Genomic DNA, 22,505 nt, shown 5'->3' with positions numbered 1-22,505 from the left:
CGTGATTTCTTGAACAAAGGAAATTTGAGAACCACTAAATTCTCTCTATACATGTTCAAACTAGGGTACGAGGAGATTTGTGGTGCATTTATTACACACATGTACATAGGGGTTTGTTAAAATATTTACCGTTTGTAAAACCGGTATAAAGCGAGCGTCTCTGGCGACAGTGTGTCGGGTGTTATAGTTCACAATTACATTGAGACGCAGAAAACGCATTAATATGCGGCAACACTTTGAGACCGAAATTTCGTTGCAATATTCATAAAGAGAACGATTCGTGAGTAATTACGCTCCACGTGATAACCGAACCTTCCTATCTCCCACAATTTACATTGTATATATATATATATGTATATATGTTCGTAAAACGATGTGGTATAATTGTGGACGAAATTCTCGGTGACTGCTTGTAATTACTGGTTCATGAATATCATGAAATTAAATTCAGTCTTGACGTGCGAGATTAATACAGGCGCTAACGACAATTTACGATGTAATCCTCGGAAAAAGTGAACCGTCCCGGTTAATGATTATGACGCCACTAGACGAACGCCAATGTACTGTATTAATCTTCAAACAAATATAGGATAATCTGTCTGCTACAAGAAACTGTCGGCGGTAACGTAATGTGAATTGATAAGCCGCGTCGCTTGCCTCAAAATCTTTGTTTGAGGAAGCTACTCGCAGTTACACACGTAGCAGTTGTAGTGTTGAAGTATTTAGCTAGCTATCGTCAGATTTAATTATTACATTTCTATGATACTCAGTTGTAATAAAAGTTTCTATTACAATTTATGAGAATGCGTTTTCTCAAACAAAAATGATGTCATAGTCGAGAAGTTATTTGTGCGAGCATAATGAATTATTTGTATTCGTATTTTTTCACGTATTATCTCATCTCTGTCCTCCTTATAATTTAAAAGAATTCCCGTAAATATTATTTATAATAAACATTTAAAATATATTGCGACAAATTATATTATTTTGAGAAACATATAGAAGATTCTTTTCTTAAAACGATATTTTCACGATTCAAAGGAGGTATCTCCTTTTTATATAAATTAGAGATATGTTATTTATATTTTATAACAGTCGCGCGTATAATAATCTAGAATTGCAAGATAATAAGAACGATATTGCCTATAATAATCTCTGATTTAATTGCAAGTTTATCAAAATTACACGCACAAGTTTGATTCTATCGACATCAGTTTTTGTTGATTCTTGTCAGGGTGTTTAGCTCACCCTGTATGACAGGTTTCGCTCGTTCGTGACATGTCACGCCTCCGCGCGGAGAACATATCTTATGGTATGTACTTGTCAATTCGACACGGCGAATGACGAGGCACGTTGCCTCGTATCCTGCATGCAATGCGTATTTATATTCACAGCAACTCGTATCGCGGTGCTGATGCAATGCGTTACCATATCCTGCGTGCGTCGATTTCGGGGTTAAACAGCTAAAACATGCTATGACAGCACATTCGCTGTTATGGCATACGAATAAACAGATTTTACCGAAACAATGCGAGATAGCACTTCTCATTCATTATCTTTTACATACATCATTTTATCAATTAAGAAAAACAATTTACTTATTAAATTGTATTTAATTTTCCCTTTTAAAATACAGCTAATTATTGCATATTTTCAATATTATTCCGACAATTACCATATTGAAAAGTCAATGGATTTATTCTTTTGTATGTAGAAAATGGAAACGACAGGAAACGGTGATATAAAGATGTCTGTCAAATTTACATTGCATTTAATTTATAAATCATATCATACATATGTACATCATATTGTTTATATAAGTTTGTTAAACATATTTTAAATCAAGTTCTCTATTAGTTTTGATTTTATATTAGCATAAAGAATGAAGTTTTTGTTAAAAATTACCATATTTTTAAATGAATCCTTCCGAAGAAAATCTTAGTGGAAAGCAACTCGTATTGATTGGGAACTTTATTGCGTGTATTTGACCTGAATATCGCGCGCCAATTCATACATTGCGCAGCATATATTTTACGGTTTGTGCAAGCCTTTGCATCAGAGATGCACCAGGGTGCAACCGCGAACGACAATTTGTCAGCGCGCGCGACAGCTTCGTTTAAACTGGAGTAACTTTCCATTGTTCTGCGAGAACAATCGTGCGGATCGTGGAAAGTCAATGCGTCCGGGTTTCGCGTGATTTCCTGCATCTCGCGCTAGTGTCACGTATATATATTTATCAGTTTTTTTTTCTCTTTATTTCCGTACACTTTTTTTTGTATTGTATATGTCATGCATCTTGCTTCTTCTATTAAAAACCATCCGGAAAATGTAGAATCTGCATTGATATTAAATTCATATGAAATTAATCTAGCTTTCATTGTTCCTTTAGTTAATATGCATAAGAACTGTGTCGTCAAAGCATTATATTTGATATTTACTTACGATATCAATAACACTATTAATTTTTGTATGCAGTATTATCATAAATAAGACTTTAGCAAAATGATCAATTTATATTATTATTCAATTTATATTTATATAACTGTAGGATTAATAAGGAACAAGTATAGAAAAAAATTTACAAATTTTTAGAAAATGTAAACTTTCATAACGTAACGTTATATTGTGACATTTTATCTCTTATTGAGATATTATAAGAAGAGGAAAATGAGAGAGAAGCTTATGATTTATGCGTTGCAGAATGACAGATGGACCTATGATGGTGCATTATGCGTGATGTACATGACAAGACTCGTGATGTTTGTTAATGAATGATGCGCAGATCGTGCGGAGCGCGAGGGAGCGAATAGGTTGGATTAAGCATATCGTTATAATGGCTTATTACGTTGTCGGTGCAATCGATTGGTGATGCCCATAATTTCGCGAAATTAATTTCTCCCTAGCGTGCTACATTCGTGATAACATGTTTCCGCGTTGGATGATACAAGCGTATACTAATCATATGGAAGATAGTAAATGCTCGAACATTGTTTTTTCATCATCGAGATTCAATGCGTGCGCGTTTTACGAGACTGATAGAACTTATAGATAATATTTTATATTTTATGATCTTGATCGCGCAGATTCGAAACACGTTACCGTCTATCTTTAAATTTAATTTGATATTTAAATTGATTAATTAGATATTGGCATAAGATCTATACCTTTTTGTCTACATTAGTATTGTCTTTACTGTTAAATTATATAATATTATATATAATTATATATAATATTATATACAATTTGTTTATTTTATATTCGCTTTATTTTAATAATATGAAAATTATGCATTTAATATTAAAATATGTAATATAAGAATTACCCTTATATAAATACTAAAGGTGTGATGACAAATATTATAGTGAATAATGACAGAAAGATATTTTTCATTTAAAAAATCGTTGCGTTTAGAAAATTAGACAAATACCGACAGCCTGTCAATATTCTCTTTCTCTCTTAATATTATATGTTACAAAAAATAAGAAGAACATATATGTTTCATATATATATTTCAAAGTATTTACTTTTGTTTTTGTACACGGTAAAAACATTTCGTATTTTTGTTGAAATTTTCTTGTGTAGAAATTTTTGTGTTAAATTTTTAACATACTCTTATGTTATTTTAACTTTTCTGCATTGAGTTAATATTCACCGTTTCTAAGAGTTAAAACAACACAATAAGTAAATCTTACACTAATTCACTTTTTTGTGTTAATTTTTTACATATTATTTGTGTTATTTGTTTACATATTTACCTTTTGTTAAATTAATATTAAAATTAGAGTGGATAAATTGGGACTCGAGAAATGTATTAAATTTAACACAAAATTTTTTACCGTGTATAAACTGTCTACACGATGGAATGTCATTGATCGCTTTAATTAATGCTACTTACGATCTTCATGTAGTTAATGAGCGAGTATCCGTGAGGCCAGGTGTCAGTTGATTCGCAGGATAACGGCTTGATATCGATTTGCTGGGACGTGTCAAGATCGTGTAATGCCTTGGCGAAGAGATGGACGGCATCGTACAATAAGGATGTTTCAGTCTGTGAATTGTACACACATGCATGTCAAAATGTCATCAATGAGAGAGTTGTTTTGTATAAAATATTTCGCGTAGCAAAGTAATAAAATATATTTTAGGTGTAGGAAAAAGTTTATATATCGAATAGTTTACAGGACGCGCAATTACGATCCATCGTTATATCGATTTTCCGGGGTTATATATTGCCGGCTATTAAAATAAATTATAAAATTAAGAATTAAATGCACGCTTGATTATTGAATGATTAGTCATGAATGCGCGTGGAATGGGGGCAAATCGTGGTTACTATTCGCGTAGTAACGCGTACGTACAACTCAGTCATGTGAACAGATGCTCACGGAATCCCGCGACACGTGAGTGAATCAGCTGATTATCGTCGCATCGCGCGACTTGTATGGCTTTATCTGTAGATTGCCGTATCTTCATTATGAAGAATCGTAGCGAATTGAGAGGAATTGCGTAAGTCGAAAGTATGCAGTGGCTTTCCGAATAGAAGAACTTATTTTGATCGCGTAATAAAATCCTTTTCCACTAAAACACATTCTTTCGTTATGGATATTTCTTGAGATCATATCACTTTGTATACGGAACGTGTATATACATATTGGATATTCTAAAAAATGATAATAAGGTTGTCTCTTCTATATCGAATTTCGATACGATTTTTCTTGCTCGCAAAACTTGAGAAGAAACATCTACTATTTTTAAATTTTCAATACAGAAGCATTGTACTAAAATTTATTGAACACTAGCCGAAGATTCATAAGTATCTTATTTGTTAGTCTTTTGAATAAATAGAAAATAATATTACAATTAAAAATTTAATTATCTGTGAATGAGTTTATTATAGTTAGAATTTGATACTTATTAATTGATTGAAATGCTTTATATAATCGTAAATTTATTATTATATTATATTATTATATTGTTACTTATTATTATATTATATAGATTTTTGAAGCATCTAATATGTATGAGAGAAACTCAACGACATTATTAACAAAGATTTCAGAGAGGAATATTTTATGTCATCGATTTACAAACTATCTCAAGCAAAATCGCAAATCCATACTTATGATATTGAAATTATCAAAGAACCCGACAAAGAATAGAAAGGCTAGATTCCGAATCTGCTATTTTACAAGAGGAATCGTATTTGTAGGTAGAGATCGGACGGGAAATTCCCGTTTCCACGCCAACGCATGCGAGGAACGAAAGGACGAAAATCTCGGCTCCTGGGAGGATTTCACGGCAAATTGGCGCCTCTGTTTTCTCGACATTTATATTTCGTAACTCGCGCGCGCGGCATCCCCGCGATACTGTCGCTGTAAAAGCGGTATCACCTTAGATATCGCACCGCCGTGGGTGTACATCCCTTCCGATATATTCGGGACAACCAATATCCTTACCGGATTTTACGAGGCCTCGTCCCGAAAGCGTATTTACGAAGGAACGAGTCAATGTATACGATTCACATGTTTCCCAATACGAGGGGACCGTTGGGTGATACCCTTATATAGGTACGTCGAAGTTTCGGACAAATAGAAGTTCCATGAGGAAGCGACGCTTTTCCTAAACTTTATTCATTACTCGCACATCATTCGCGAGAGATAAAAAAGTGCATGTCTTTCTCGAACAGGCGATTACGTTAAAATTGTTAAAGGATATCCATATTCTGAATATTTATACCCAATGATCGATAAAATTTCTTTCCTTATGTCATCTGTAGCGTGTTGTCATAAACTATTCGGAAAGATTCTTTGTTGAAATTCAATGTTCAATTTTTGTCGACTGTTTTATCAAAGAAATTTAAATAGTATATAAAATTATTAACGATTTCTGCGTACGAGCATGTGAAAAATTCATTCGGAATACGGTTATAATTTTGGAATCGTAAATAGTTCTATAATAGTTTTCTCAAGTCTTCTTTTATTCAAAAAGAATGCAATTAAATTTAAATTTGCATTTGCCTTGATTCTTTTATACCAAGTATATCTCAGAATCGAGAATTAATTTTTCATAACATAAAATTTGTCTAAAATTAATTGTCACAAATAGTTTTACTTTTACAAATTTTCTTCTTTAATTTTAGAGAATTTAAATTTCAAGAATGACAGTGTGCTCCAATATTTTGCAGCACAATATATTAAATACACATACGACCGTATATTACACAACACAACGTAACGATCGTATAATTTAGTGTAACTGTGTGGCTTTTGGTAATTATGATCGAGTCGATTGGTTTTTTTATTGAATATCCTGATATTTATTTATAAATAATCAATTACAAATATAAAAGTAATATACTCATTTAAATTTATACTTTATCGATAGAATTCACATTACCAATTAATTTTTATCCTTGTGAACTTTGTGACTTACACGCAATACTTATATCAATAATAAATTCAAGGGTAAGAATGATTCAACAGCAGAAAGTAAACAAATAATAATATGGTTGGCAAATAATAATATCCAGCGCGATATACGGGACGCAAATAAAAACAAAAATAATTTTTTTATTCTTAAAAATCTGTGTAATTAAATTATGTTTTGATTCCCTTTTTAACCATCCTTAAATAGTTGCCAAATATAACGTAATTAAAAAATTATACATGAAAACAATAAAAAAAATAGTCACGCATATGTACATAAAAATAATGCGTTGCTCCTAGCATCGTATAATTATTGAAGTTTCGAAATTAAAGTAACTAAGTAACTCATATGCCTTCTTTTTTAGTTATGTAATGTTTGAACAGTTACTGATACAAAAAAAGGATCCAAAAAAGGAATCGAAAAATCTAGTTATATAGATTCGTAAGATCATTTTTGTTTTTATTTGTTCTTCGTATATTGCGCTAGACTATTATTTGCCAATGTTTACTTTTTACTTATATGTCAATGTTTTTCGTTATAAATCTCACAGAAAGGGACTATATATTATTTAGGACGCATTATTTCAATAAAGTTTAACAACCTCGTTATAGCAAATATTTTTTTATCTATTTATAACAATCGTATATTTAGCTTACCTTTATAGTTGTGAGATTATTCTGTTCCATGCGTGCGTGAAAAAAAAATACAATTTAATATTTTATTTAATTCTTAAAATATTTTTATGGGAAGATGATTAAAATATATTTTTTTAATCCTTCCACAAAAATATAGTTTGACAGATATTGGAAAAATAAAATTAATATGTATAATACGTTAAATTGAATAATAGGAAGCATCGATTTTAGAATAAAATCGGATAGTTTCTTAATCACCTACAGAAAACTGAAAATATGAAATATAGTTATTAATTACTAGAATACAAATTTGTACTACGCATAATTGTTACTTGAAACTTCTTAATAAGTCTAACAAGTGGCGACACAAAATAACCTGCAATTTACGCACAAGCTCCGAATAACTCACTATTTTGATTCTTTTAACAATCTCAATTCGTTACATATATCGCATCTAATCAAATCAACATATTGTCCGTTTGTTTGTCGTCAGGTTTGAATACTCGATTGAATTAATTAGCCTGACTTTGACGCGCTCGTAATAGGATTGTCGACATTCTCTCAAACGACAGACATATCCCTGTTACGGAATTTGGCGAAACGTGATTGTTCGTTATACAACGTCGTTGCGTAACGTTGATATTAAATTTCGAATGACAGTGTCGCGATACGACAGAGATATAGAATCGACTGAGTCATCTCTCAATTAGTTTAATGATATCTATTTAATATTTCCCCTCTTCTTTTAATATACATACGTATAGTATAATATTGAATTAGTCATGCGTCTACATGCATTGCCATTTAAAAGTTAATTAAGAAATTAGTTTCCTTCGATGACTTGGCAATTTACTTTTCCAAAATGGATTAATCATAAACTGAAATATAAAATTTTCATGTACGTAAAATTTCGGTCTCTTTGAAGTAGATTACAGCCGTAAAAGGAATACGAATATATATCGTATGTATTGTTAAACGGCATTTCATAGAGTAAACTATTAAAATAAGATGATTAATTTAACAATTTTCTTTAAAATACAAATTTTTAGTTATCAATAAGTAAATCATGGTTCACAAAAGCGATAAAATGCTCGATTACGATTGAATGGAGAGGGTATTCGGAAGAATATAATAAAATTGCGAAATGCTTTCTTGAAGAATTGAATGTAAGAGATGTTCTTAGTTTGTGAGTAGAGGAATCCGCAGACCTGGCAGCCATTGTGCCGCTTGGATAATCCACCCTCTTGGCGGTAACCAGCCTCGTGTCGGCTCGAGGGTGGAAACGCCCTGGAATTTGCCCTTTGCTGATAAATTTCCCATGAATACAACGCCTATCCATAGAGATAGAGGTTTCCCGTCGATTGCACGGTCTTAAAGGTATTCCTTCTATAAGGACAAATCCTGACGGAAAATGTTCCCTCATTCGTATATAGATGAAGAGGGACGAAATCGTCGCCCGTTGTTCATTTACGTTCACTCTCAAGTTACTAAATGCATGATCTGGTTCTACTATTCCCTCTAGAATTTACAAGTAATCACTGCATGCTTTTATAAAAATTGTTGAATTTTTTTCAAAGAATTTTAAGACTAAACAGAAAAAAAATTTAAACATATTTCATATTTCTGTGTTTTATTGTTTATGTGACGTAATGTCTTTTATTTTTCTAATAGTTTTATTTTTATAACAGTTGCTGCAGATGGTCCGAAAATTGAAATTTATTTGTGCCATACTTTTTGCGCCTGGCTCTTATTTGTCCGTCTCTTAATTAGTACTTTCTTAAATTTTGTTTATAAGAAAACAGACTGTGACAATATTGTATTTTATTTAAACAAAATCGATTAATTATTCTAATGACTAGAATACTTTCTAATGAGCATAACTAAAATACAAAAAACAAACTCGTTATTATTATTAAGTTTTAAATAATAATAGAATAATAATATAACAATGAAATGATACGCAATTGACAAATATATATTTTTTATCAACAAAACGTTAAGATTTTATAACTTTAAATGTCTAGTAGGTTTTCTCTTCATTAATAAATGTCGAGTATGTCTTACTTAAGAGTTTGAATCTGATTCTAGAAGTTCGCTTTTTTTTTATTTTACTGTAACTTTTATACTTCTAATTTTGAGATAACGGTGGCAAGTTTAATAGTTGATGTCTATGACATTGTGCTTGATGAAACTTGCGAATTGAGTAAGTTTTTATTACCGATGTTTCTTTGCATGTTACGAATCGATGGCGCACCGCAGTCTTTGGTACAATTCACTTCGCGTGACTTCAATTGGCGATTTTATAACTTTTATTTTGTAAGATTTGACAAGAGACCGAGTGTTTCTTTGTGCCAACATTTCATTGTCCTCTTCTCGTTGAAGCGAATAAATGAAGACACGCTATCTATCGTCACGATGATATATCTTCTGTGAACTATTGACTGTCTCTTCGATACGAACCATCATTATGAATTTTATACCATGTAGTACAAAAAAACTTACAAGCACATCCCGCAATAAAGAAGCAATCTTATGAAATTTCTTTTCTTTACATGTCTGATTAATGAATATATAAAGTAAATTTGGTACATTTCACGTAAAGAAATAATGATTTTGTACTTTTTCTTCCTTGGAAATATTATTTTTTACATAAAAATATAATTATTCTATATGTTAGTAAATTAGTCATTTAAAGCTAAGTTGTAACAAGGCAGTTTAAAGATTAAAAATAAAAAAAGAGAGAAAGACAGAGAAACTTTGAACATGATTGAAAATAAAAATGATATTTTTTCTTTCTTACTGTATATATTATGTCAGAATGTGACTATATCAATATAACTATTGGAAAAATGTAATAAATCGTCGTCTATACATGCTTATATATATATATATATATATGCATTTGTCGCACGCATGATGCAAGAAGTCATTTTCTCCGTGTTATGAACGGGTCACAGATCAAACGAGTGAGGGTACTTTAAAAAAAGAGAAAAATGGAACTTCTTTGAAATTATAAAGAGAAGAAGATGAAAAAAGATAGATAATTTGCGGTGTCCTTAAAATGTCTGGAGCTATTTCGTCAACAATCGCAATTAGTTATTTCTCTTAAAAAATTTTATTATATTTATTCTATGTACATAACACACAAAATCTGTTTTTGCTTAAAACTTCTGCTCTAATATAATGTATTTTTTTTTAATATAGCTACCTTAAATTTTATGCAAATTGTTTTTACTTATCAAGCAATTTATTTAATTAAACAAATTATTTAATTTTAATAAAAATTTATGGAATTACTAAATATATCATGTTGAATTTTAAAAATTGTGTAATATAAATATGATCATCTGCACAAAGCTATGTGTTATTCAATTAATATTTCTATATTTTCTTTATAAACTTATTGTATAATAAATGCAATGCTTAATACATCTTACGATTGTTTTTATATCTTCATAAATCTGTTGTTTTGTCTTATAATTTTGCTGTAGCGTTATATCATTTATAGAGGCATAAATACATGCAACACCAAATAGATTTAGCATATATATTAAAGCTAATAATTTAAATATTTAAAATAAATTATATAAAAATTATAAAAAGTATTCTCTCTCTCTCTCTCTCTCTCTTTCTCTTACAAAGTATATAGTAAGATCACAAAATCGTATATAAGAACATTGTTATTAATAGATAAATTGCATAAAAATAAATTGCTAAAAAGAAATCAGTATTTTTGAGCGTGATATGAAAGGAGTAAATATTAGTATGTTTGAATCATGTTTCAACTTTCGAAAAAGGGAAACGATGTGAGAAAACATCTTTTGCGAAATAATGTCGCTATTGCAACAAACGATGCAGCAGATCCGTCACATTCTCGTACGGGATGCTGCTGCTACGCGTATACCGCAGAACATCGGCAAAAAGTTGTTGGAAAGTTTGCGCGAACGTGCAACCGTGTCGAGGAAATTGGCCTTTTTAAGGGCCCAGCGCCCTGGACGCGGCAGATGTTGCTTCCGTCGAAATAGCCGAACGTACGGATTCGCGCTTCTCAACTTTTCCGCCGTGCCAGATGCGACGGAGGATATAATTCGCTTTTCGCGAATTGGCGTTTCGGTATTTGCTCCTTTTATAGCACGATGATAGTTCATTCTGAGAAAAATTTGACGATTTCACTCTGAAAATTCTTAAATATATAATAACAAACGAATGATACGTTTCGCTTTTATATTCCGCTTGTTATATGATATTCATGAATTATTCAAAATTTGAAAATATTTTATTTATTGTAAACAAAACGGAAAATTTGAAATTTATCTAACGTGTTGTATGGGGATAATTTACGTGTATATGAGACGTATCGTAATCTTTTTTATTGCGTTACATTAATCCGCATTATAGAATTACAATAAACTCTCGTATAGAAGCACCGTGCTATACGAGAGTTTATTGTAATTCCTTTATGAGTGTAGATCACATTCACACTAATAAAACTGTAAGAAAATATTTTTTTGATATCAGAATTACTAATTATGCAAGAAATTATTATTATATAGTACAGAGGAAAAGTTGTTATCTTATTGAGGTTTAAAATATAACCAACGGTGTAAGTTTAATTAACAGATTAAAAAAATAAATAAAAGATATAAATACAAAATTAGCAAGAGAAATTTTTTTAAATATTTTATAATGATATTTATTTGGATAATAATTACGTTTTATGTATATATATTGTTGCTCTTCCGGATAACACATAGTGCATGTATTAAAATATATTATACAAACGTAATAAACATACATTAGCACGTTATAATTACAGACTGCGAACATAAATAGAACATGACAAGAATGAGCAATAATCTTGGGAATAATCTTGATGGATGAATAAAGAGAGAGAAGATAAGACTGCTATTGTTATATTTCTCGACATCATGAATAGTCATTCTCTAATAATTATAAGCCATTAATTAATGGCTTATAATTATTGTGGACACGCAAAAGAATCAATGGACGACAAACGTACAGTTTGTCTTTAATCAATTTCCTCTATTTTAATGCGTTTGTAACATTTAATAGGTACTAATAAATTTCTATGTATAATAATGCACGTGTACATACACGTATCAATATATCAAAGCATTATATCAAAGATGAATTTTTAAAACACTATCATAATTTAATTGAGAGAAAAATTAAGATGTTAACGTTTGTGATAACAATAATAATAAATTTTTTAACACAAAACAGTTAAATTTAAAGAACCTGCTGTCAGATGTTATTTATATTATAAGGAATTTTAATCTGCTTTTATGAAAATGTTTGAAATTATTTAATCTTATACAGGAAATGCACGCTAACAATAAGACTCATGTTACGTTATACACCACGTCTGTATATCGACTTAATCGATACGTCCAATAAAATGTTGGCCTTTAATGGAAGTACCTGCGAACTTGCGTGTACTTTCTCATGTACACGTGTATATATGTATGTACCGATTAATTTGCCGCCGTTTCATTACGCCGCCATGTACAGAATATATGTGTGCAGTAGAAGTAGGTAAACTGTACACGTAATTTCCTCTGCGCTACGAGTCGTGCGACGTTCTCACTATCGTGTACGGATTGTACCTGAAATCGGCTTACAAAAAGAAAAAAAGTAGTATGCAAACCGTATCTACGTACAACGCGGAAATCGTGTTTACGCATGAAGTATTACACATTCTGCCTGACCTGATCCTTACAAATTCAAGATGTAAAATCAGAAATCCGCTTGTTCATGATTTTACGCGCGAATCAAGATAATGTAAATTGCTTATAATTTCGATATATTCGTATTAATATTAGATTACGGATAGCAATCGCGTAATATTATATTACACTACGGATATAATATTATAGATACTTGTGCATTATATATTTTATTTTCGGTGTATATTAATGTAGTATTATACACACACATATATATATATATATATATGGCTATAAATACTAGCATTTCATATGTTTTAAATGATTAATTTCAAAGAATATATACAATATATATCCTATTTTTATTATTTATTTGGTATTAAATCGCACGATTGTCTGAAAATTTGATGTTAGAGTTTGGTTCTACAATAATACTGTTAAATAAATCTTTTATTCAAATATATATTAGATATGAATTTTTTAAATGAATAGAGTTACAATAACTCTTTTATACGCATGTGTAGAATGTAGATTTTATTGTCTGTAAAAATGTAATGTTGTCAAGTTTTTTCTGTTCTTATTCAAAATTTCAATTTAAAATTAAAAAAAAATTCTAATAAACACTCGAACAATATTATTGTTAGAAATTTTATTGCTTTCAGGTAAATAATTTGAATAGTTTAAATAGTTTGATTTCGGTTCACCAAAGTATAGAGAAAACCAGCTATAGTCGTATAAATCTATATTTGCGTATTTTTATTTATTATAATTCCATAGTAAATATACAGAATATATACTAGAAACACATATCCGGTAAACTTGTTGGTAAATTTGAAGTATCAATTTATTTGCAAATTTGATTGGATTTAATCTATATTTGGCATTTCCTGATGTTTAATATCTATAAATTGAAATTTTAGGCCACTTTAACTTATTTAATATTAAACAAAATGTTTTATACAAATACTATAAATTACCAACATTTTATTTTTAATAATTGACGATACGAGATTGTGATTATTTTGACAGACACAATTATCTTGTACTTTGGCTTCTAGTATTTGTTATTCGAAAAAAGTAAACATTCTGTCCAATATTCATATAATTATAAAGATTTGATTATAAAGATTCCTCTTTTTGTGCTATATAGTAAAATAGTCGATGCGGGCTCTTGCAAGTTTAACGGAACGAAGTCAAAAAATTTGACAGTCACAAACGGACAGTCACTCGATCTTTTTTACAGTATTTGCATCCTTCAACAAGAATCGGCACATGCTATGAAAGAATTTAATTTCTCTGCGACACAATCAAGTTTCGAAATGTAAGATATTACTCAATTATTACGCTTACATACTTATTCTTGGCCATGTAAAAGAACGCGAGTTGGCTCCCGCTAAGTCTCGCGAACGAAAGAACCGAAAAGTAGATCGATGCGGCTGTCAGACAGGCTTGCGCGAAGAATGCGAAATTAGAGTGTTATTACGCGAGACGCGCGGCCGCTTTAAAGACGGGAACATATTTCGTTGTAGAACGATCTTTACATTTGCATACATAACGTTCTATGTTTACACTTTGCGACACCGCGTATATCTTGCGCTAACGTATTATTTATATTTATACTTTATACTCGAGGAGAAAACTTTGAAAGCGAAATATCGGCATCGGCGAAATAAACGACTTTAGTATAGTCGCAATATAGCCGCAATACCGTAGCTATTCCCTGTTACTACTGTAACTGACTCCTTCGCAAGATGCATCTCACCTTGTTGCTGTTCTGTCCCATATCGAGCTCACGATTATAGCGCTTCTCACCGTAGATCCAGTCCTGGATTACCTTTTGGATTTCTGGCTTTTCTGGGTCCACTAATCGAAAGGCAGTGATATTGGTCCCGCCGTGCCTGAATTCTTCTAAGTCGACGGTATGCAAGTCCTGAAAAGAGGAGAATTCCGATCAATCGTGGCATAAATTCTTATTATCAATTACATACTACCATATTAAATCATGGAATTTATCACATTCTGTGTAATGTGTTATATATTTTCCATATAATGTTACAGCTTCTCTTTTCTATTATCATATTTTATGTATTGATAGCATATTTATAGTTGGCTATTTCTAGAAGATATCTAATCATCATTCAAATATTATCTTTACGAATGCTATCTTATATATTTTAATAAAAGAATGAAATATAAATTTAATAATTTTATATTTTATATTTATTTTGGATCAAAATAAAATTTCACACCAAGGAAGAATGAAAAAAGTAAATTTTGAAATAAGTAAGAAAATTTTTTTAAATTGATATGATTCTTTGTCTGAAACTATATAATAAATCTCAATATAGAACTAACATAATGGTAAATTTTTTTCGAAAGATTTTCTCTCACGTTTTATAATTTGGTTCAGATCATGTAAAATCCTAATTACTTTGACAGATGTCGAATTTAGTTAAGCGATTTCTATGTGATTTTCAAGAAGAGATGATATTTTATTTTAAACATTTTCTACAAAAGTTTTGCCAGTTTTTATTGCATTGCAAAAATTGTGTTCCATTTGTTAGAGGAAAAAGCATTCACATTGTTCTCATTCTCTGCATATCGCTTTTTACCTTTTTGATAAATTACCCTTATTACTTTTGATATTTAACTTGTAACTTAATAACCGATTAAACAGGAGTAAAGTTAAAATATTGTGTATGTCAAACGTGTAAAAGTAAATTAAATGACTACAAACATATTCTAGAACAATGTTTTTTCGATAGAAATTAATAGAATAATTATTTTATACGTTTTGATAAATTTTAATAGATCAATCACTCATGACGGATATCTCCGTATTTCGGAATTGCTCTAATATATAATATTATAGGATACAATGAATCGTTATTTATTTTTGCCATCGACATTTCAAAATGAAGAATGTGTGAGCTTGCATTCTCCGTGATGTATTCAGTGGCCTATCAGCGGGAATAAAGATAACTCAAGCATAGTAGAATCTGCTTTATGCGGGTCGGTATCTGTATCAGTGACGCTGGTGGTCCGACGTGATTTAAAGTCGCATGCAGCTCGAAGGCGCATCCCAGTTTCCATCTTTTCAAATACTCGCGGAGAATCGCGCCACCGCGGCCATTTATTATCCTTTGTCCCGCATACGGGAACATGATGGATAAGTCCGATATTCCGATCTGCTGTCTTCGCGAGTAAATCGACATACTTGGCGACGTTCCCGATGTCGCGCAAATCGATTGATCGTCGCGTTGGTGATCGATCATCATCTCGCCTCCGGCTACATCCAGTCTGTCCTTCTTCGAAACACGTTGCAACACGTTGCAACGACATTGAAATCACACATACATACGTACAATAACGCATGATAGTTACAGGTGACATGTTACGGTTACTTCTTTTTAATCTCATTTTGTCTTCCGCTAACTCCGTAGTGATCATTACGATTACCATTATCCGAGAAAGCAGTTTGCAAACATGAAAAAAAGCATTTATTATCATCAGTTCTAAAACTTTTATGCAGACTATCCAATAATTGTACTCACGACATAACAACGTAAAATATATAAAATCCAATATATGAAATCAATTTTTCATTAACAAAGTTTTCACCTAGAAAAAGCATCGTCAATATTTTAGGAATAAAATAGAAATAAAAAAGTTTTTCAATGAATGAAAATATATAATAGTCAATAAAGTTTTTTTACCACGAAAGTTAACTCTTAAGGTAGATATATTGATATATTAAGTATTGAATAATATTGAGAAAAGAGTTTTCTAGTCAAATTTTCGTTAATAAAAATTTGATTCCAAGTTCATGTAAAAGATTTTGAATTATTTTCTATATAAATGTGACACTGACACTTGCAAAGATGATAAAAGATAAGAGAAATTGTATAAAGTATATAAATATGTTACATCATTATTACAAAAATATAGCTAAATAAAGTAAATCGTTTTTAAGTAAATAAAAAAAGTTTTACACACAACGATAAAATTAATAATTATTAAGTTTTTAATGAGTTTGAAATTACTACTTTTACAGATTAAAAAATTATGACGTTGCGTCATTTATTCATTATTTTTAGTTTACACAAATTTAATATATAATTTATTTTGATATATAATTTAATAGAATTAATGCGGCACTAGTTATAGTCGTCGTTGGAGTAGTTTGTGGTGGTAAAACGAGGGTAACGGAGAGGAAAACTCGAAGAACTCTTCCATGAGGACACAACGGCGCGAATAGTGCTGTTATTGTACCCGGCTCGTACGTGCCAATGTAACTTCTTCCAGCGTGACGATTCACAGCAGCAACATTGTGTCTCCCATCTCACGTGTGACATTTTATTAACATGTTGTTTCAAAATCACACGGAAGATTGTGTGCGCGCGCGTCACGTGGGATGCGTATATCACGCATAAATGACTATTGATCGATCGCAACTCGATCCGATGGTCGCGGTCCCAATATGAATATCTGTCGGATACTTTTCATCCATAACGTTGATGGAAAACAGATTGCTGTATCCTCTCCTCGCCTATTCGTTTTGATACCGGGGCCGTGTAAATATACGCGCGATATCGGATTTTCGTTCACCTACAAGAGTAACAGAGGAGCGAGTAAAAAAGGGATCGGCTTTATTCTCAGCATGTTATCATCGTGCCCGCGGAATATGGATGCGGATCCGGAAAGAATATTGCTTTTCACACGGCATATTGTGCACTGCGCGCGCGTAGCTGCTGCGGGATCTGTCATTAAATTTTCGTTCGCCCGTAACTTGTTTGAAACGGGAACAGCCGGCGCGTGCGAATATGTATGTACGTGGACGCGGAGAATATCGTCGAGGTTGTTTGACAGATGGTTTACGTATTGTAGAGATGTTGTAGTTACTATGCAGTACAACTATATTTGGTTTGATCATATGTCAAAGTTATTTTATAACACGCTTTTAAACATCTAATTTATATTCCGTTACATTTATGCATTTATTCAACTTGACAATTATGGATCAATAGTAATTATTTTCGACTATTATAACTTTTAGGAACAAACGTGATATAACTTTTAATGTGATAATATTTCATAACCTTGTTAGTAGGTAAAAAATAAACAATAAAAAATTGATGATCTACTTTTATAATTATCTTAAATCTTATAAAAGATCTGCGTATGAATTAAACCACAGTTTCTAATTCACGAATTAAAATTTTATTTGATTTGAATGTTATATTTGAATGAACAGATTTAGTATTATTTGATAATGTTGAATTATGTTTTTGAATTAATAATTAATAATTTATTACTATTTTGCAAATAGCTATGTGTTATTTGTTATTTTTATTATTTTTATCATTCCTTTTTCAGGGGAAACTTAGCTTCTCATTGAGTGATTTTCAAAATTTTATAATTTTCTGATTTACTTCTTTACATTTTTCTGGTTTCCTGACTAAAGACCGTTAAGTGTCCTCTTAGTGAGCGAAATTTTGCTTGGAAAGTCTTCTATTTCAGAGCGAAATAGGATATTTCCTTTCGAGCTCGAGAGTTCCAAAGTGCAACGCGCGAAAATCCAGCGAGGTATCATCGTGGTATCAACAAGCGATGGATGTTCGTAATAAGCGCCTTAATAGTGGCTAAGCTGTAATGACTGTAACAATCATCGTAACCATAACCGTAACAGGCATAATACGTAACGATCATAATGATCGCGGAGGCGGACTACAACGATACGCCAACGTCGCTAAATTCGAAGGATGCTGCAAAATTCGCGCATTTTTCGCTCAACCAAGGCGTCTGCGGGAGAGCAGGCGCACATAATTTCATTGCGAAATCACTGTTTCATGGGGTGAACTTAATTCGATGAAAGGTAATTCATCGAGAGCCAAGCTTGCAGTGACCGAGCAAGAATCATTTAATGCTCTCACTCGTTCTTCGTGGCGTCGGGAAAACAGTGTGCTGCAACAGTATGTGTACCTATATCCGCCCATGTGTATAACACAGCTGTGCAGACTTCCTGACCGTGCTGCGAAAAGGTCAGGTTGATGGATGATGGCCAATTTTTCCCTCCGAGAGTCTTGACGACTGGCCGACGTAAGTGAAAATAAATAGTCTCCGAGTCGGGACATATCGTCTCGGGAATCGAGCGCGACACCGTTAAATTTCCACGTGCGATGGAAATCAGCCGCGACACGAAGCAATTATTAAGCAGTCTTATCCTTTTCATCTTCACCGAGCTCTTCCATGTCGACAAATCTGATTACACTTGTCTAATAATTTATCATTCGCGCTGCATTAGATTGCATCGTTTACCTGAATTAACATTTCTTTTTAAAGTTACACCCATTTATTTTCGCTATGTACGTTCTTTTGCATTCTTTTGTGCGTAACAATTAATATTAATGAGGCACAAGCACATCTTATACAATTTATAAATTAATCGTCTTTGCTAACAACGTATCACATTTCATGATGCATATTAAAATAGAACTATTAAGAGCGACTACTTATTATTAATGGAATTTAGTGGTTGATTTCATTAATCTTTTTCAAGTTATTGTTGAAAATGTTAAATGAATGGTCTATCATGTTTAACATTTTTTCATCGGTTAAACTATTGCGTCCGTATATAATAAAATAACCGAATTTAAATGATTGTTGAAGAGAAATACAACAAACACATATATTTTAATAAAAAAATTTTACTCAAGAAAAAGATCCATTAATGTTAGTATTCCCTTTTATAGGTTTCCACACGATTTCTTAATATTACATTGATGTATCTGGGTCAAAGTAATATCCATGCGAGAAGAAATTTTACGATGGTACTAAACTGCATCATCGATTTACGCGTCTTTTACCTCGTTGGTGAATTAGTACCGGTGATCAATGCAATTCGTCGTCAATACGTAACCTGCGTAAAACAAACCGACCGTCACGTCAGTAGAGTCAACGGAAGAAGCCGGATGAAAAAGCATAGCTCGATTCTTTCGCGCGCGCTTGAACAAATACCCTCGCTGATTTACATTTTAATGGATCTAAATTGAAATCTGGTAGGAAAGGGAGGAGAGGATGCGCCAAGATAAATTGCACCGCTTGCGGTTATATGGCGTGTCCGTTTAAAGCCCTATTTATTTTTTATCACTTATATTGCCGTCGCAAATGTCGACGTTGACGCGACAACGGTTTCGCGTAGCGTCTCGCTTGTCCGACAGGATGTCTTTTCCCGGATGCTTCAACTCGCGCTTCCACAGCCATGAAGACGACTGTAAATTACTAATTATCTTGAGACAGCGTCCAATTTTAACTACTTCCGCTTTTTACTCGTTTGAGTGAACATTTCGTCAAGTTGTAAGTTTTACGCTCGCATAACATTTTCATTACTCTCGTTACGAGTTTGTAGACGAATTTAAAGCAAATCAATTTTAATATTTTGTTAATTATTAAGAATAAGATCTCGTGTTCACGACCGTATAGCACTCTAACTGCACTCGTTCCAATCAAATGAATCATTTGTCAAAATTATTTGCATCTTTTTCTTTTTACTGAATTTGTATTTTTATTTTTGTGTGGTGTTTTATAATTCACAGACTGATTTTTATTACACTATGAAACTTCCTGCAAAATGTCTTTTTAATTTAACATTTTACGTCAGTCTAAAGATATTTTGCTTTGTAATTAAATTTTGATCCGCCTTAATAGCTTTTAATAGAGATCCGAGACTTTATGGTTAGTATATTCTATAGATTATTGATTTATTTGAGATAATTACAACATGCAATTGTTGAGCCTCTACATAATCTAAAATAACAATATTCTTGGTATCAAAAATATCTATCTATAAATTTGTTTCGCTACGGAGCCAGAGAATCAAGTAGATTACTACATTATTCAAGATAATGATGGAATAAATTTGCAGAAATAATACCACGAAGATTATTTAACGCTATATCGAACTATTCTACGCTTAACTGCATCTTCAATCACGGCAAATCAACGACAGTGAATGGCAATCTCTGATCAACATTACCATTTTTTTACGCTAATCGATTTCTCGTCGTTTTAGGAGTAATTTACGAGGGGCTTGAATATATTCCGAGAGTAAAGTTATCGATCTTCGACTTTCGCTAGAACGTCAAGTCTTTCAGCATAGTCTCCCGACTATCTCGACATCTCGAAGACTGCAAGAGCCACAGATGGCTCAGACGATGAAGATCGCACGAATTAGCCTTACCAGCGACGCGCCTGATGCAATTTCGCGGGTCTTACGTCTACTCCGGATTACCTCGTGGCTTACGATGAACGGAAAGTCGATTACTAATCGCATTTAATCTCGGATACTTACCAGGGAAGTGATAAGGTAGCTGTGATAGTCGCTCATCATTCCGATCTGCTGTGCCTGTTTCAACACGTCATAGATTCTTTCGGTGGAGCAATCCAGCACGATATGCGATTCCGCGGAGTTCTTGATTTGTTTTAGTAGCGGTCTGAAAAAGAACGGACCTTTAAAGATAGATGAAATGGTTCGATAATTAAACAATGAATGAAAATGAAAGTTAATATGAAAACGACACGCAGATAATAAATATGTGATAAAAAAAAGTCTAAAAATATCGAAAGAGGTCACTATCTCGTGCACGAACATTTCGGTTTATACTTTTCAGTTCAAGGAATACAAATGAAATATAGTTCGGGCGCAGATTAAGTAGCTAAATAAATGAACTCATCAGTCGTGAATAGTTAATCAAGTATGCCGACTTAATTAGTACAAGAAAGGTAAATGTCAAATATAACATCAAGCTTGGAATTTTCGCGGGGTCCGTTTGCTTTCGTGATGCTCTTTGGGGACGGAGCAGTTCCGGATTCCGGACATGCTTTCCGCCGTGTACCACTGATAAAAATTTCATATTGCTGCCGGCTGCTCTCCGGCCTCCTGGCTGCCCTTCGGATTCTCTCTTTCTCTCTCTCTCTCTCTCTCTCTCTAACTTCCCGTCATTCAACATGCACGATAATGCGAATCTCCTTATGCAGCCCGTGGAAGTCGAGGGTTCGGCTCGCCGTGGGAATTTTTCATGCGCTATGCATAATTTAGCGAAAGTGCCCTTTATGTGCGCGTAGTTCTCGCAGCCGTATCGTTTCGTGAGTTTCACCTCCATTCCCGTATCCCGTCGACGACGATTGCGTCTCTTTTCGCGTCTACGACTTTATCGAACAATGAAATGGAGAAGAAAGAGCGTTGACAGAAGAGAATAGAGTTATGATAGTTTTGAATTATATATAGTTTCTGTTGGAATCAAAGCTATATGATTGATCATACTTTTGATTGTTGACATTTCTATTGCGTCAGATTATAGTCTTATCAAGAATTGCCAAATATTGTGTTACTCCGCGAACACAATTTTATTGCGCTCGTTAAATTTTAATTTAAATAGAAGAAACACAAAACCATAAATAAATACTTCGGAAGGTATATTGGTTAAGCGACCAATCTGGCAGAGTCAAGCTTATATTCTTTTATTCGATGTTAAAACAAAGCTTCTCATAACAGTGACAACGTTTCGACCTTTGGTTTAGGTCCTTATCAAGTTTAAAATTTAAAGATTGAAAATTTGCGTAAAAATTTGACGTCGTACAATTTTGCAAACTTAAACGACATTCGACTTCTGCTTGTTTGGTTGTCATTGTTTTTGAAGGAGATTTCAGTCGGCTTTCTGACGTGTGCTTGTGATGTGTAATTGACACTTATGTAATA

The 22,505-nt window shown here is 32.4% G+C and overlaps 1 protein-coding gene across 8 annotated transcripts in view; it reads right to left on the bottom strand.

The window, feature by feature from the left end:
* The window catches only part of Kair1d (Kainate-type ionotropic glutamate receptor subunit 1D), a 223,521-nt gene that overhangs the window by 15,372 nt on the left and 185,644 nt on the right, over positions 1–22,505 (bottom strand). For 6 of the 8 annotated variants that reach the window (XR_012046407.1, XR_012046403.1, XR_012046404.1 and 3 more), the window contains exons 6-9: positions 21,099–21,240; positions 14,511–14,678; positions 7,083–7,103; positions 3,896–4,048 (exon numbers count right to left, since the gene is read on the bottom strand). Coding sequence is in view for 1 of the 8 variants with exons in the window: in XM_072889012.1 (XP_072745113.1) it covers positions 3,896–4,048; positions 7,083–7,103; positions 14,511–14,678; positions 21,099–21,240 (484 nt within the window). In the remaining 7 variants the exon portion in view is untranslated. The remainder of the gene's footprint in view (positions 1–3,895; positions 4,049–7,082; positions 7,104–14,510; positions 14,679–21,098; positions 21,241–22,505) is intronic. The other 2 variants (XR_012046409.1, XR_012046408.1) reach the window with 1 other exon arrangement.

The sequence above is a fragment of the Anoplolepis gracilipes genome, chromosome 3, assembly GCF_047496725.1.
Source record: "Anoplolepis gracilipes chromosome 3, ASM4749672v1, whole genome shotgun sequence".
Classification (NCBI taxonomy): domain Eukaryota; kingdom Metazoa; phylum Arthropoda; class Insecta; order Hymenoptera; family Formicidae; genus Anoplolepis; species Anoplolepis gracilipes.
The sequence above is the reverse complement of the archived record's forward strand: the minus strand, read 5'-3'. Positions and strand labels throughout refer to the sequence as shown.